This window comes from Dipodomys merriami, unplaced genomic scaffold (genome assembly GCF_024711535.1).
Source record: "Dipodomys merriami isolate MVZ:Mamm:240054 unplaced genomic scaffold, mDipMer1.0.p SCAF_82, whole genome shotgun sequence".
Classification (NCBI taxonomy): Eukaryota; Metazoa; Chordata; class Mammalia; order Rodentia; family Heteromyidae; genus Dipodomys; species Dipodomys merriami.
Window position 1 is genome coordinate 5,771,609 of NW_027206424.1, and position 17,314 is coordinate 5,788,922.

Here is a 17,314-nt window from a genome sequence, read left to right on the forward strand (position 1 = left end):
TAGAGCCCTCCACAGAAGGATTTCCTTTCAAAGGTGCCCTCGCGTCCTCCTCCGGGGGCGCTTCCATGGGGGTTGGCTGCCTCTGTTGGAAGGTAGCCGCCAGCCTGGTGGGTTGTCTGTTGTCTCTTTAAATCGGCTCTGCAGTGTGATGGGCGGGCGGGCGGCGGCGGGCGGGCCAGGCTGGCTGGGAAGAACCATTCCTCCTGTGCCACAGGGAGCCGAGCACCTCCCCCGTCCCCATGGTTACGGCTGCTGCTTCCCGGCCGGTCCTGGTCCCTGGCTGCGGCAGGAAGACGGGAAGACGCGCGGGCACCGGTGTCCCGGCCCGGAGCTGCCTGCTGAGATCGTATTGAATGCCTGCTGCCTGCTCTCGGTGTCTCTGACTCATTCCTCACCACCACCACGCGCCGGCCACAAGCCCGCAGCTGCAGCCCTGCAATCTGTTGATCGCTCCGCGCCCAGGCTCCGGTCCAAGGCTCTCTGGGATGGAGAGCCGTTCCCTGACCTGGGGACCCTGCCACTTTGCGTCTGCGACAAGGAGGAGAGCTGTAGGACCTGTGCCTCCACAGCGGTTTTTAGCAAAATAGGTGAGAAGTCGAGCTGTGTTGTCCGGGGGTCTGGGCTGCAGAGGGGCCCTCGGGGTCCGGCTCCGGCCACTGCAGAGGCTGCTTACAGGGCTGGTCTCACCTCCCCGCCAGGCCGCTCTGTGGGGAGGCAGGAAGTTTGGGCCTCCCGGGCAGCGGCAAGAGCGTCCCGGGGGATGAGAGCCCCCAGGTCCAGCCACAGCCCGGCCTGGCCGCCGGGTCTGGCCGAGTACTAGGAGATGAATTCGGGCTTACTTGTTCTCTTGATTTAAACTGACAGACATGTTTATCTGGCTTTGTGCAGCCCCACGCGACCGAGTTGAGCTCCTGTGTTGGGGTGGCGAGCGGGGATTGGTTTTAGGCAGGAAGAAGGGTGAGGGGCAGTGTCGGGCAGCAGGCAGCTTCACGCAGGTCCCCGAGCTCAGGGGCCCAGGGTGGCAGGGTCAGAGGCTGTGGCCAGCCGGGAGGGAGGGTGGAGGAGGGGAGGCAGGAGACAGCCCACGGTGCCTCTGTCCTCACAGGTGGGCGTGGCCTCCGGACCCCCAGCCGCCCGCCGCGTCCTGCCCAGAGCCCGGCTGACCGCAGCTGCCGGCAGGACGGTGACCTTCCGGGAGGCCATGGAGGCCGGAGGGGAGGAGGGTGCAACCTAGCGGCCCCTGCCGACACCACCGCTCCACCTGCACCCTGCCTTCCGAACTCCACAGGGCCCATGGTGAGTACACAGCCCCCAGCCACCGCTCCACCTGCACCCTGCCTTCCGAACTCCACAGGGCCCATGGTGAGTCCACAGCCCCCAGCCACCGCTCCACCTGCACCCTGCCTTCCGAACTCCACAGGGCCCATGGTGAGTCCACAGCCCCCAGCCACCGCTCCACCTGCACCCTGCCTTCCGAACTCCACAGGGCCCATGGTGAGTCCACAGCCCCCAGCCCCGCCAGCCGGGCGGCCGGGCGGCGGCCTGCTGCCCTCGCATCTGGTGGCCAGGCAGAAAAGTAAGTTGTGGAGCGCTTAGTCAGTGAACGCACGCGTGCCTAGCCCTGGGGCAGGGGGGCTCTGTGAGGAGGTGGAGGCGGCGGCCCAGCCACGCCGGGGCCTCCCCCCACCGCCCGACCGGGCTCTGCGTCTGCTCTGCTCGCTGCTCACTCGCAGCTCTTCATACTGATCCGCTGCAGGCACATGCCAATGTCAAATCACTGAACCAACAGAGTGGCTCCATCGCGAGGGGACCCTGCCCGAGGAACCTCGCTTGGCTCCCGGACGGGGTGGCCCCACTCGGGACCCCCGGGCCTGCTCCTTAGACCCTTCTCCTGCCCGTCAGAAAGCCAGCGGGCTGTGATGAGGAGAGGGAGGGGTGCTTCTCTGACCAGAAAGGGGTCGGCATGGTCAGCTGGCTACCACGGTGCCCGGGACCCAGCAGGCCCATCCTGAAGGCTCCCACAGGCTTTTATGGTGGTTGCTGCCGGCCTGGACCCCAGGAAGGTTGGTGTGGAGTGAATAATGCTCTGTGTGTGTTCGTAAGGGACGGTGACAGGGCCCTGGGGCGGCTGCACGTGCAGAGGTGCCGACAGCCCGTAGGGCACACGTCCAGGGCCCAGACACGCGCTGAGCGCCTCCCTGCAGACCTGGGTGTCTGCCTCCCGAGGAGCGCTCTGTGTGAGTCACAGCCTCGTTTTCCTCCCTTGTCCAAACGACAGAGATGTTCTCTGCCAAAATCCAGCCTCCTCTCAGGGCTGCTAGGAGCCTGGAGGCTGGAGGTTGGGCCATGCTCCCTTCCAGACATCCTGCAAGGTGACCTGTGTGGGGCCCGGGAAGCTGCCAGAGAATGGCAGGCCGGCCCGGCACCAGCACCTCCGACCCGGGCACCTGCTGCCCCTGGCGCCACACCCAGCATGGCTGTCCGTCCTGCATTGCCATGATTCACAGCTTTCGACCTCAGATGTAAGATGCTTACGAAATGGAATGGCGCCCTTGACCAACGGGAGGCCGGCCTTCAGAGCAGGTGCGGCCCCTGCCTGTGTGACGTGCTGGCGGGGTCTGGTGCCCAGCTCGGCGCCCCTCCCGCCTCCCCTCCCCAGCCCCAGACCGCCCCTGCACACACCCTGCGCACACATTCCCCCTTCCTGTACGTCCCGCGTGGGACCCCCGGTCTGGTGCCCAGCTCGGAGCCCCTCCCGCCTCCCCTCCCCAGCCCCAGACCTCCCCGCACACTCCCCCTTCCTCTGCGTCCCGCGTGGGACCCCCGGTCCCAGCAGAACTCTGCTGGCCCTGCAGTCCCACGGCTGTGTAAATCCAGCAAGCATCCAGCCACAGATGACTTTGCCTCTGTCACCATATGATCTTCACATTTAGCGCCACAAACGCATTCTTTAAGAATGAAATGGCATCTCTGAGTGACTCTAAGAAGTACGCAGCCTTTTCTTTCTGTCTGCCTGCTTCCTGAGGCTGGTGAGCAAACCAGAAGTGCTTTGTGTGCACAGGTCTGCTTTCCCAGCAATGCTGCTCCCGAAGCCAGAAGCTGAAGGAGGGCTGGTGTGACAGACAAGTCACCGTGTGATAGGAGACAGAATGGCGTGGGTCGCAGGACCGCATAGCACAGTGTGAATAGCCTGGTGGAACAGCCTGGTGTCCTATGGGGTCTCTTTGGATGGTGTAGCAAGCGGGTTGTGAGTTCAAGGTATAGGAAGGTGCTCCAGGAGGAAACACGGTGGGAGGAGGGATTGTCGGATGGTGGTGATTGCAAGGGTGTGCGGGGATGTCCAGACTGAGCCTGTGTGGTGTGAGATGGGGACAGGTGGCGTGGCGTGGTTTGGGATAGAGCTGGCGGGTGGTGTCCCATGGCTCCGTGGGGAATGGGGTAGAGTGGACGTAGGTGGTGTACAGCCACATGGGTGGACCAGTGTGGAGCGCAGCAATACCGGACGGCAGAGTATGGGGAAGCCTGGCACAGCCGTGGGGTGGCACGGGATGGGGTAGGAGAGTACGGCGTGGTGTGGATGGAGTGGTATTTGTGCACGATGTGAATGTATTGTGCGGGCATGGCGTGGATGGGGTGACAATGGCAGCTTGGTATGAGGTGTCATGGTACAAATGGCGGGACGCGGTGTTGATAATATGGCATGGATGATGTGGTGTGGATGGTGTGATGTAAGGTCACATGGTGTAGATGATGTGGTGTGGATGGTGTGATGGGGTGTTGATGGTGTGGATGGTGTGATGGGGTGTTGATGGTGTAGATGGTGTGATGTGGTGTTGATGGTGTAGATGGTGTGATGGGGTGTTGATGGTGTAGATGGTGTGATGTGGTGTTGATGGTGTAGATGGTGTGATGAGGTGTTGATGGTGTAGATGGTGTGATGGGGTGTTGATGGTGTAGATGGGGTGATGGGGTGTTGATGGTGTAGATGGTATAATGTGGTATTGATGGTGTAGATGGTGTGATGGGGTGTTGGTGTAGATGGTGTGATGGGGTGTTGGTGTAGATGGTATGATGTGGTGTTGATGGTGTAGATGGTGTGATGGGGTGTTGATGGTGTAGATGGGGTGATGGGGTGTTGATGGTGTAGATGGGGTGATGTGGTGTTGATGGTGTAGATGGGGTGATGGGGTGTTGATGGTGTAGATGGGGTGATGGGGTGTTGATGGTGTAGATGGGGTGATGGGGTGTTGATGGTGTAGATGGGGTGATGGAGTGTTGATGGTGTAGATGGGGTGATGGGGTGTTGATGGTGTAGATGGGGTGATGGGGTGTTGATGGTATAGATGGGGTGATGGGGTGTTGATGGTGTAGATGGGGTGATGGGTGTTGATGGTGTATATGGGGTGATGGGTGTTGATGGTGTAGATGGTGTGATGGGGTTTTGATGGTATAGATGGTTTGATGGGGTGTTGATAGTGTAGATGGTGTGGTATTGGTGGTGTAGATGGTGTGATGGGGTGTTAATGGTGTAGATGGTGTGATGGGGTATTGATGGTATAAATGGAATGGTGTGGTGTTGATGGTGTTGATGGTATGATGGGGTGTTGATGGTGTAGATGGGGTGATGGGGTGTTGATGGTGTAGATGGGGTGATGGGGTGTTGATGGTGTAGATGGGGTGATGGAGTGTTGATGGTGTAGATGGGGTGATGGGGTGTTGATGGTGTAGATGGGGTGATGGGGTGTTGATGGTATAGATGGGGTGATGGGGTGTTGATGGTGTAGATGGGGTGATGGGTGTTGATGGTGTATATGGGGTGATGGGTGTTGATGGTGTAGATGGTGTGATGGGGTTTTGATGGTATAGATGGTTTGATGGGGTGTTGATAGTGTAGATGGTGTGGTATTGGTGGTGTAGATGGTGTGATGGGGTGTTAATGGTGTAGATGGTGTGATGGGGTATTGATGGTATAAATGGAATGGTGTGGTGTTGATGGTGTTGATGGTATGATGGGGTGTTGATGGTGTAGATGGGGTGATGGGGTGTTGATGGTGTAGATGGTGTGATGTGGTGTTGATATTGTAGATGGTGTGATGGGGTGTTGATTGTGTAGATGGGGTGATGGGGTATTGTTGGTGTAGATGGTGTGGTATTGGTGGTGTAGATGGTGTGATGGGGTGTTGGTGGTGTAGATGGGGTGATTGGGTGTTGATGGTGTAGATGGGGTGATGGGGTGTTGATGTTGTAGATGGTATGATAGGGTGTAGATGGTGTGATGTGGTGTTGGTGGTGTAGATGGTGTGATGGGGTGTTGATTGTGTAGATGGGGTGATGGGGTATTGATGGTGTAGATGGTGTGGTGTTGGTGGTGTAGATGGTGTGATGGGGTGTTGATGGTGTAGATGGTATGATGGGGCATTGATGATGTAGATGGGATGGTGGGGCATTGATGGTGTAGATGGGGTGATGAGGTGTTGATGATGTAGATGGGGTGATGGGGCATTGATGGTGTAGATGGGGTGATGGGGTGTTGATGGTGTAGATGGTGTGATGTGGTGTTGATGGTGTAGATGGTGTGATGGGGCATTGATGGTGTAGATGGGGTGATGTGGTGTTGATGGTGTAGATGGGGTGATGAGGTGTTGATGGTGTAGATGGGGTGATGGGTGTTGATGGTGTAGATGGGGTGATGGGGTGTTGATGGTGTAGATGGTGTGATGGGGTGTTGATGGTGTAGATGGTATGATGGGGCATTGATGGTGTAGATGGTGTGATGTGGTGTTGATGGTGTAGATGGTGTGATGTGGTGTTGATGGTGTAGATGGTGTGATGGGTGTTGATGGTGTAGATGGTGTGATGTGGTGTTGATGGTGTAGATGGGGTGATGAGGTGTTGATGGTGTAGATGGTGTGATGGGGTGTTGATGGTGTAGATGGTATGATGGGGCATTGATGGTGTAGATGGTGTGATGGGGTGTTGATGGTGTAGATGGTGTGATGGGGTGTTGATGGTGTAGATGGTGTGATGGGGTGTTGATGGTGTAGATGGGGTGATGGGGTGTTGATGGTGTAGATGGGGTGATGGGGTGTTGATGGTGTAGATGGGGTGATGGGGCGTTGATGGTGTAGATGGTGTGATGGGGTGTTGATGGTGTAGATGGGGTGATGGGGCATTGATGGTGTAGATGGTGTGATGGGGTGTTGATGGTGTAGATGGGGTGATGGGGCATTGATGGTGTAGATGGTGTGATGTGGTGTTGATGGTGTAGATGGGGTGATGGAGTGTTGATGGTGTAGATGGTGTGATGTGGTGTTGATGGTGTAGATGGGGTGATGGAGTGTTGATGGTGTAGATGGTGTGATGGGGTGTTGATGGTGTAGATGGGGTGATGGAGTGTTGATGGTGTAGATGGGGTGATGGGGTGTTGATGGTGTAGATGGGGTGATGGAGTGTTGATGGTGTTGATGGTGTAGATGGTGTGATAGAGTGTTGATGGTGTAGATGGTGTGATGGGGTGTTGATGGTGTAGATGGGGTGATGGGTGTTGATGGTGTAGATGGGGTGATGGGTGTTGATGGTGTAGATGGGGTGATGGGTGTTGATGGTGTATATGGGGTGATGGGTGTTGATGGTGTAGATGGTGTGATAGGGTGTTGATGGTGTAGATGGTGTCGTATTGTTGGTGTAGATGGGGTGATGGGGTGTTGATGGTGTAGATCGTGTGATGGGGTGTTGATGGTGTAGATGGTGTGATGGGGTGTTGATGGGCAGGCGGCATGGCGTCTACTGGCACGGTGGAGGCGATGTGATATGGATGCGGGGTGGGGTGGCATGGTGGGTTAGCTCCTGGCTCTCCATAGGTATGCATTTGAGTGGAGCCTCCTCTCTGGTGATCAGGACAGTGCTGCATACACTCTCTCCCTCCACGGCTTGCTGTGGCGTGGATGCTGTGGATACAGCACCAGCAGGACTTGGGTCCTTACAGAGACCTCCTTCAGCCCTGCTCACTTGGGTCAGAGGTCGCCTAGCTTCCACTGCAGTGGTCTTTGCGAAGCTCTGCAGGGAACTCAAGGCCAGGATTAGGCAGACAAACCTGGCCCAGCCCATTTGCGCAGAGGCTCTCAATATCTAGAGAGAGAACATGCCAGGCTGCCGTCCTTTTCCACATAACCACCCACATTCAAGAGGGCATGCTGGGATTAAAAGCCCAAAGGCCCTAGTCCAGAGCAGGGATGGAACCCTAGGACATAGTACCACTGCTCAGGGAGCACGCCTCTGCTCAGGGAGCACGCCTCTGCTCACGGAACACGCCTCTACTCACGGAACACGCCTCTGCTCAGGGAACACGCCTCTGCTCAGGGAGCACGCCTCTGCTCAGGGAACACGCCTCTGCTCAGGGAGCACGCCTCTGCTCACGGAGCACGCCTCTGCTCACGGAACACGCCTCTGCTCACGGAACACGCCTCTGCTCACGGAACACGCCTCTGCTCAGGGAACACGCCTCTGCTCACGGAACACGCCTCTGCTCACAGAACACGCCTCTGCTCACGGAGCACGCCTCTGCTCACGGAGCACGCCTCTGCTCACGGAGCACGCCTCTGCTCACGGAACACGCCTCTGCTCAGGGAACACGCCTCTGCTCACGGAACACGCCTCTGCTCACGGAACACGCCTCTGCTCACGGAGCACACCTCTGCTCAGGGAACACGCCTCTGCTCACGGAACACGCCTCTGCTCAGGGAGCACGCCTCTGCTCAGGGAACACGCCTCTGCTCAGGGAACACGCCTCTGCTCAGGGAGCACGCCTCTGCTCAGGGAGCACGCCTCTGCTCAGGGAACACGCCTCTGCTCACGGAGCACGCCTCTGCTCAGGGAACACGCCTCTGCTCAGGGAGCACGCCTCTGCTCACGGAGCACGCCTCTGCTCAGGGAACACGCCTCTGCTCAGGGAACACGCCTCTGCTCAGGGAGCACGCCTCTGCTCACGGAGCACGCCTCTGCTCAGGGAACACGCCTCTGCTCAGGGAGCACGCCTCTGCTCACGGAGCACGCCTCTGCTCACGGAACACGCCTCTGCTCACGGAACACGCCTCTGCTCACGGAACACGCCTCTGCTCAGGGAACACGCCTCTGCTCACGGAACACGCCTCTGCTCACAGAACACGCCTCTGCTCACGGAGCACGCCTCTGCTCACGGAGCACGCCTCTGCTCACGGAGCACGCCTCTGCTCACGGAACACGCCTCTGCTCAGGGAACACGCCTCTGCTCACGGAACACGCCTCTGCTCACGGAACACGCCTCTGCTCACGGAGCACACCTCTGCTCAGGGAACACGCCTCTGCTCACGGAACACGCCTCTGCTCAGGGAGCACGCCTCTGCTCAGGGAACACGCCTCTGCTCACGGAGCACGCCTCTGCTCACGGAACACGCCTCTGCTCACGGAGCACGCCTCTGCTCACGGAGCACGCCTCTGCTCACACAGAGCACGCCTCTGCTCACGGAGCACGCCTCTGCTCAGGGAACACGCCTCTGCTCACGGAGCACGCCTCTGCTCACGGAGCACGCCTCTGCTCACACAGAGCACGCCTCTGCTCACGGAGCACGCCTCTGCTCACACAGAGCACGCCTCTGCTCAGGGAGCACGCCTCTGCTCAGGGAACACGCCTCTGCTCAGGGAGCACGCCTCTGCTCAGGGAACACGCCTCTGCTCAGGGAGCACGCCTCTGCTCATGGAACACGCCTCTGCTCAGGGAACACGCCTCTGCTCACGGAGCACGCCTCTGCTCACACAGAGCACGCCTCTGCTCAGGGAGCACGCCTCTGCTCACGGAACACGCCTCTGCTCACGGAACACGCCTCTGCTCACGGAGCACGCCTCTGCTCACGGAGCACGCCTCTGCTCACGGAACACGCCTCTGCTCACGGAGCACGCCTCTGCTCACACAGAGCACGCCTCTGCTCACACAGAGCACACCTCTGCTCAGGGAGCACGCCTCTGCTCACGGAACACGCCTCTGCTCACGGAGCACGCCTCTGCTCAGGGAACACGCCTCTGCTCAGGGAGCACGCCTCTGCTCAGGGAACACGCCTCTGCTCACACAGAGCACGCCTCTGCTCACGGAGCACGCCTCTGCTCACGGAGCACGCCTCTGCTCAGGGAGCACGCCTCTGCTCAGGGAACACGCCTCTGCTCACGGAACACGCCTCTGCTCAGGGAGCACGCCTCTGCTCAGGGAACACGCCTCTGCTCACGGAGCACGCCTCTGCCCACGGAACACGCCTCTGCTCACGGAGCACGCCTCTGCTCACGGAGCACGCCTCTGCTCAGGGAGCACGCCTCTGCTCACACAGAGCACGCCTCTGCTCAGGAAACACGCCTCTGCTCAGGGAACACGCCTCTGCTCACGGAACACGCCTCTGCTCAGGGAACACGCCTCTGCTCACGGAGCATGCCTCTGCTCACGGAGCACGCCTCTGCTCACACAGAGCACGCCTCTGCTCAGGGAACACGCCTCTGCTCACGGAACACGCCTCTGCTCAGGGAGCACGCCTCTGCTCAGGGAACACGCCTCTGCTCAGGGAACACGCCTCTGCTCACACAGAGCACGCCTCTGCTCAGGGAGCACGCCTCTGCTCAGGGAACACGCCTCTGCTCAGGGAGCACGCCTCTGCTCACACAGAGCACGCCTCTGCTCACACAGAGCACACCTCTGCTCAGGGAGCACGCCTCTGCTCACGGAACACGCCTCTGCTCACGGAGCACGCCTCTGCTCACACAGAGCACGCCTCTGCTCACACAGAGCACACCTCTGCTCAGGGAGCACGCCTCTGCTCACGGAACACGCCTCTGCTCACGGAGCACGCCTCTGCTCAGGGAACACGCCTCTGCTCAGGGAACACGCCTCTGCTCAGGGAACACGCCTCTGCTCACGGAGCACGCCTCTGCTCATGGAACACGCCTCTGCTCAGGGAGCACGCCTCTGCTCAGGGAACACACCTCTGCTCACGGAGCACGCCTCTGCTCACGGAGCACGCCTCTGCTCAGGGAACATGCCTCTGCTCACGGAACACGCCTCTGCTCAGGGAGCACGCCTCTGCTCAGGGAGCACGCCTCTGCTCAGGGAACACGCCTCTGCTCACGGAGCACGCCTCTGCTCACGGAACACGCCTCTGCTCACGGAGCACGCCTCTGCTCACGGAGCACGCCTCTGCTCAGGGAACACGCCTCTGCTCAGGGAGCACGCCTCTGCTCAGGGAACACACCTCTGCTCAGGGAGCACGCCTCTGCTCAGGGAACACGCCTCTGCTCACGGAACACGCCTCTGCTCAGGGAGCACGCCTCTGCTCAGGGAACACGCCTCTGCTCACGGAGCACGCCTCTGCTCACACAGAGCACGCCTCTGCTCAGGGAGCACGCCTCTGCTCAGGGAGCACGCCTCTGCTCAGGGAACACGCCTCTGCTCACGGAACACGCCTCTGCTCAGGGAGCACGCCTCTGCTCAGGGAACACGCCTCTGCTCACACAGAGCACGCCTCTGCTCACGGAGCACGCCTCTGCTCATGGAACACGCCTCTGCTCAGGGAGCACGCCTCTGCTCAGGGAACACGCCTCTGCTCACACAGAGCACGCCTCTGCTCACGGAGCACGCCTCTGCTCATGGAACACGCCTCTGCTCAGGGAGCACGCCTCTGCTCAGGGAACACGCCTCTGCTCACGGAACACGCCTCTGCTCACGGAACACGCCTCTGCTCATGGAGCTCACGGGGCTCACGGAACACGCCTCTGCTCACGGAGCTCACCTCTCACGCCAACACCCTGGAGGTGATCCTGAACGCTGGGATTCCGAGAGCCCCTGTGAGGCTCTAGCCGTGCAGGTCAGCTCAGGAAGAGCCAGGACCAGAACCTGGGCCAAAAATGGGTGTCAGGATGCCACAGCCCCACCGTGGAGTGTGCAGCGCCAGGCAGGTGGCTCGGAGGTGAGCGGGGCCCAGGAGCCTCCTCCAGCACAACAGAGAAGTTGGTCATGTTTATAAACACCGCGTAACTCCCTCGGATTGTTTTCAAATGGCTGCCTTTTGTTTAGCCCGATGTCTAAATTACTAAAAGCTTCTAAAATCCGCCTTTCTCGCACATCCCACATAACAGTCTCCTTGGATTACAGACTTTAAACAAGAAGCTACCAATATGGAAGGAAGTCTCCATGGTACTTCCCAATGTGTTTTTTCTCCATATAGCTTCTTAATTTCACAGTCCTATGTATCCCTCCAAAAGGAAGGCTATAGCAAACTGTATTCAGGTAATGTCCACTTTGGGTATCTAATGTTTCAATGAAATATTGCTCTTTTTTTGCATTCTGCCTTCCCTTGAAGTATTTCCATGAAAAGCTGATAAGTCAATAAGATGCCATTAGCATTAAAAGAAAGACAAGAATAATGCCCAATATATGCACATGAGAAGGGAACTGGGTCGGCGGAGTTGTGGCTCACTTGGTAGAGCACCAGCCCAGGAGCCAAACATCAGGTGCTAATTTCGAGACCCATTCTCCCAACAAAAACAAGAGAGAGAGAGAGAGAGAGAGAGAGAGAGAGAGAGAGAGAGAGAGAGAGAGAGAGAGAGAGAGAGAGAGAGGAAAGAAAAAAAGAAAGAAAGAAAGAAAGAAAGAAAGAAAGAAAGAAAGAAAGAAAGAAAGGAAGAAAGAAAGGAAGGAAGGAAGAAAGAAAGGAAGGAAGGAAGAAGGAAGAAAGGAAGAAAGGAAGGAAGGAAGGAAGAAAGGAAGGAAGAAAGAAAGAAAGGAAGGAAGGAAGGAAGGAAGGAAGAAAGGAAGGAAGAAAGGAAGGAAGGAAGAAAGAAAGGAAGAAAGGAAGGAAGGAAGGAAGAAAGGAAGGAAGGAAGGAAGAAAGGAAGGAAGGAAGAGGAACTAGGAAACTTCAGGATATGGGTATAGATGGGGATGATACAAGGTGATACTGATCGAAATGTATTGCATACATAAATGGACATGTAAACCATACCACCATTTGGAAAATAACAATAAAAAAAGGTGGGAGAAAAAAGCACACATCAGACTCTAATTAAATCTATCTGCATTGGTGCAGAACCAAGAAGAAAAACTAGGAAAAGGAACGAAAACACGAATCAGGAAGTCCAAACAGATGAACCAAGAAGAATAAGGAGTCAGGAAAAACCAGAAGGGAACGGTTGTCCCTTGCTGGGAGCCGCCCCCCCGCCCCATGCCCCCCGCCCCCTGACCCCCCGCCCCCTGCCCCCTGCCCCCCTCAGGATGTGCCTGTGGCAGGGGTCCCAGACCCAAGGCGTCACTTCCTCCCTGCTCAGTCATAAAGGCCGCATTTTGATCAGAGGTGACCCACCACCCGCGTGGTCTCTCTCCTCCCATCTTGCCTTCCCCGACGCCCCGTCCTGAGTCATTCAATTTGCAGAGCACATCAGAAAGGACACATCCATATAGAAAAGACGCAAACGGAAGAGGAAGCCACGGCTCTCAGAGCACAAGTCACACTGACCCCGGGCGCCCGCGGGGCTGCGACGGGAGCGGGCGCTGCCGCCCCCCGGGAAGCAGAGCCTCCACGGGCCTTCCGCAGCAGCTGTGTCTGCAGACAGAGCAGGCGGCGCTGGGCCCTCTCGCCGGGCCCACGGGTTCGCTGGGCTTTTCCACAGCCCCGTGTCGCTGGACCTGCAAGCTCCTTCCCTGCTCAGTTCCGACTGTAGCTAAGTAAACAGTTCTGGGAGCCAGCAGAGTCTGGTATTACCTGGCCAGTGAATGGAGCAGGGAGATCACACCAGAAAGCCACCTCCTCCAGCGTGGGCTGGGGTCTAGGTCTTCCCTAGGCCCGGCGGAGGCTTGGAGGACGCGGGGCCTGCACTTTCTTCCTGGCCAGCTGGGACCGGCCGCCGCCCGAGGGGTGGTGACGCTCTCCTCTGTGTGATGGGTTTAGAGGGCGCCCGCGTCGTCTGCAGGATCAACGTCCCAGAGGGACCACAGAGCCCTGGGGCCTTTGCAAGCCGTCTGTACGATGCCCGGACAATCGGGCAGGCACCTCGGGTGGGCAAGGAGGCCTCGGGCCAGCCACCCCCGCCCTTGCCTGGACCGGCAGGGCTGGGCAGCAGACCAGAGTGGCGTCCCCTGGTGTCCCGGCTCTTGTGCAGCCCGGCGCTGACGCCTTAGCCTGCGCAAGGCTGAGGCTCCTGGGCTGGAGCAGGGACTGCGTGCCACAGCTCTTCCTGCGAGCACAGACCACAAGCCCTCTGCCTTCTGCCCCGGCGCTGCCCAGCCGCGGCTCGCGCTGCCCGCGTGGCCCCTCCCTGCCTGGACCGCGGTCGGGTTATCTGTGCGCCGCCACAGCGTGGTGACGCCCCCGGGGCTGCTCCCTCCAGGCCCTGCATCACACAGGCGGCCTCACGCTGACTCGCCCTCCTGCCCTGGGCCGCGTCTGCCACGACCTCTTCTGTTTTCTTTGCTACCAGCTGGGCCACCCTACTAACCAAAAGTAGGCAAGAAAGAACACTCGGGAGAAGATTCTGGGGGCCGAGGGTCGCCTCGCCGGAGGGCATCGGAGGTGTCCTGCCTGGCTCCCAGAGTGACCGACACCGACAGACCGGTGTGTGTGCCCGCGCGGCCATCAGTGCTCCAGTCCTAGCAGTCTCCACGCAAACACAGGGCTAAGCCCAGGACCGGTGGCTCTGCTACTCGGGAAGCTGACAATGGAAGGCTTGTGATCCGAGGACCATCTGGGCAGAGAAGTTCACAAGAGTTCCCTCCTCAACCCAAGGCTGCCATCCCGCTACCTGGGGGGCTGAGATGAGGAGGATGATGATGCCAGGCCAGCTTGAGCTGAAGTGCGTCTCCACGGAGGGAAGCTGGGTGCAGTGGCACACGTCTGTGATCCCGGCACCTCCAGGAAGCTCAGCCGCTCAGCCATGAGCCTGAGTGGGAGGCAAGACCCTACTCTAAAACTCACCAGTGAAAAACAGGGCTAGAGGTGTGGCGGGAAGGGGAGAGGGCTGGCCTGGAGAGTGTGAGGCCATGAGTTCAAAGCCCAGGACTACACACACACACACACATACACACACGCAAACACACATGCAAACACACGCACAAACAAACACACATGCAAACACACACATGCAAACACACACATGCGCACACAAACGCACACATACAAACACACATGCACAAACGCACACATGCAAATACACACAAACACACATACACACACACAAACACACACGCAAACACACACATACACACAAACACACACATGCAAACACACACAAACACACACACATGCAAACACACACATGCAAACACACATACATACACACACACAAACACACACACAAACACACACATGCACACACATGCGCACACAAATGCACACATACAAACACACATGCACAAACACACACATGCAAACACACACAAACACATACACACAAACACATACACGCAAACACACACATGCAAACACACAAATGCACACACATACACATGCAAACACACATACGCACATAAACACACGCAAACACACACAAATACGCACATATACACATAAACATGCACAAACACACACACAAACACGCACAAACACACATACAAATGCACACAAATGCACACATACACACACGCAAACACACACACACATACACACACACAAACACACACACGCAAACACGCAGGAAGGACTGTGTTTACGCCTCTCTGCACGGCCCTGGGAGACACCCTCTCGCCTGGATGGCCATGTCTGCACAGGCATCTGGAGCTCGCTACCGCCGGGTGGCCGTCCAGGGCAGCCCTGCCGGGGCAGCGTCCTCGGAGCCAGCCCTGCGCCGCACCTGCTTCCACGAGAGGAAGGCCAAGGCACGGAGCCAGCACTGGGGGCTGGCGGACGGCCTGGCAATGCTGGTCCTCGCTGCAGACAGCCTGGCCGGGAAGGGTCTCAGCGCTCCAAGGGGCCCAGATCACCCACCCCTACATCCCGGCTGTGTAAAGAAAAAGCGAACACTGAGGCACGCTTATCACGACGTTCACCTTAGCTGTGCTTCAATAGGGCTCTGGCAACGCTCAACTCCTGCCCCTGGGCATCGGAAGCACTGATCTGAGATCCTGCTGCGTCTCTGTCCCTGCTCACAAGAGGGCTGTGTGTCCAGGTGCTCGGGGACTGTCGGCTGGAGCCAGGCAGGCTCTACCCCAACCACACAGAGGACTGTCGGCTCCTCCCTCAGGAACGTGTGCACGGTAGACTCCTCTGGAGAACTTGCCCATGTGTGAACTTTAAAATACAAAATGTATCTCCACGTTGCATTGCCTACTTTGAATTTTAAATGTCACCTCTAAAAATGCAGAGAGACACTGCTGATCACTGATTTGGAGACAAACAGTAGGAACCCAGACCCTCATTGCTTGATCTCATTGTCATCTGTCCCCAGTGGGGACGCCCTCAGGCCCAGGATCCAGGTCCACAGAGGAGCTAGGGGAGGGCAGTCAGAGGCCTCGCCCGAGGCCCGGCTTCCATGTGCGACCTGGCCCTGAGCCCAGCCAGCTTGGTGCAGGCTGCGCGTTCTACATCGGTGCATCTATTGAGGGGATCAATGGAGTCAATGGATCGCCGGCTATCTGGAGGTCACCAAGGAGCACGTTTTCCGTGACTTCCTGAGTTGTTTCTGTGGAAACGTGCTGAGCCATGACTCACGCTCGGGGTCACTGATGCCCAACACCAGCAGCTAGGAGGCCCTGGGAGCCCCCCGAAAGCTGGTGTACCACGGAGCCCCATCTCTCCACCAGCACTCAGGGCAAACGTCAGGCACACTGAGGAGCTGAGTCCAGACAGAGCGGGGCCTCAGTGTCTAGGCGGGCCAGTGACAGACACGGCCTGAGGACACACGTCGTCCTGCTGAGCCCTGCAGAGGACCGGCAGCCCCTCCCGGCCCTGGTGCAAGCACCCGGGCCACCTTGTAGGCATTTCCAGACTCCCGGAGGAGACTCGTGGGGCGGGCACGCAGGTCGGCCGAGACAACAGAGGGCTTCCTCTGTGAGCTGGGGCGATAGGAGGTCCTGACCAGAGAGCACGCTGAGGGCCTTGGGCAGGGCGGCCACGTTCTGGTCAGGTGGAGGGAGCCTCATCCCCCACACCCTAGACGGCTCTCCAGCGTCCACCTCTCCCTCCCCACACCCTAGACGGCTCTCCAGCGTCCACCTCTCCCTCCCCACACCCTAGACGGCTCTCCAGTGTCCACCTCTCCCTCCCCACAGTCTAGACGGCTCTCCAGCGTCCACCTCTCCCTGCCCACACCCTAGATGGCTCTCCAGTGTCCACCTCTCCCTCCCCACAGTCTAGACGGCTCTCCAGCGTCCACCTCTCCCTGCCCACAGTCTAGACGGCTCTCCAGCGTCCACCTCTCCCTCCCCACACCCTAGACGGCTCTCCAGCGTCCACCTCTCCCTGCCCACAGTCTAGACGGCTCTCCAGCGTCCACCTCTCCCTCCCCACAGTCTAGACGGCTCTCCAGCGTCCACCTCTCCCTGCCCACAGTCTAGACGGCTCTCCAGCGTCCACCTCTCCCTCCCCACACCCTAGACGGCTCTCCAGTGTCCACCTCTCCCTCCCCACACCCTAGACGGCTCTCCAGCGTCCACCTCTCCCTGCCCACAGCCTAGACGGCTCTCCAGTGTCCACCTCTCCCTGCCCACACCCTAGACAGCTCTCCAGCATCCACCTCTCCCTGCCCACAGCCTAGACGGCTCTCCAGTGTCCACCTCTCCCTGCCCACAGTCTAGACGGCTCTCCAGCGTCCACCTCTCCCTCTCCACAGTCTAGACAGCTCTCCAGTGTCCACCTCTCCCTCCCCACAGTCTAGACGGCTCTCCAGCGTCCACCTCTCCCTGCCCACAGTCTAGACGGCTCTCCAGCATCCACCTCTCCCTACCCACAGTCTAGACGGCTCTCCAGTGTCCACCGCTCCCTCCCCACAGTCTAGACAGCTCTCCAGCGTCCACCTCTCCCTGCCCACAGTCTAGATGCCTCTCCAGCGTCCACCTCATTCCTGCCCCCTGGGTGGTTTTGTCTGGCAATCTGGAAGAACAGGGCACTATGCAGGGTCACGAGGGCCATTCCCATTCTGCTGTATCCAACTCTACCCTTCCCAGTCCATCAGCCACCCATGGTCTGGATAGCTGAGGGACAGGTGTCAGGACACAGCATGGACCACCCCAGCTGCCCACCAATGCAAGCCAGGGTCTCCCTCGACCACAGAGGCCAACACACAGCCTTCTAGCTGAAACCAAACCCAGAGGCCC

At 58.8% G+C, this 17,314-nt stretch overlaps 1 protein-coding gene across 2 annotated transcripts in view; it reads left to right on the forward strand.

Moving 5' to 3' along the window:
* Positions 1-271: 271 nt before the first annotated feature.
* Adgra1 (adhesion G protein-coupled receptor A1) overlaps positions 272-17,314 on the forward strand; it is a 51,915-nt gene continuing 34,872 nt past the window's right edge. The window contains exons 1-2 of one of the 2 annotated variants that reach the window (XM_070011360.1): positions 272-587; positions 1,106-1,296. In XM_070011360.1, the coding sequence (XP_069867461.1) occupies positions 1,294-1,296 (3 nt within the window). In that variant the 5' untranslated portion in view covers positions 272-587; positions 1,106-1,293. Of the gene's footprint in view, positions 588-1,105; positions 1,297-1,417; positions 1,495-17,314 lie in introns of those variants that run through there. The other variant, XM_070011359.1, reaches the window with a different exon arrangement.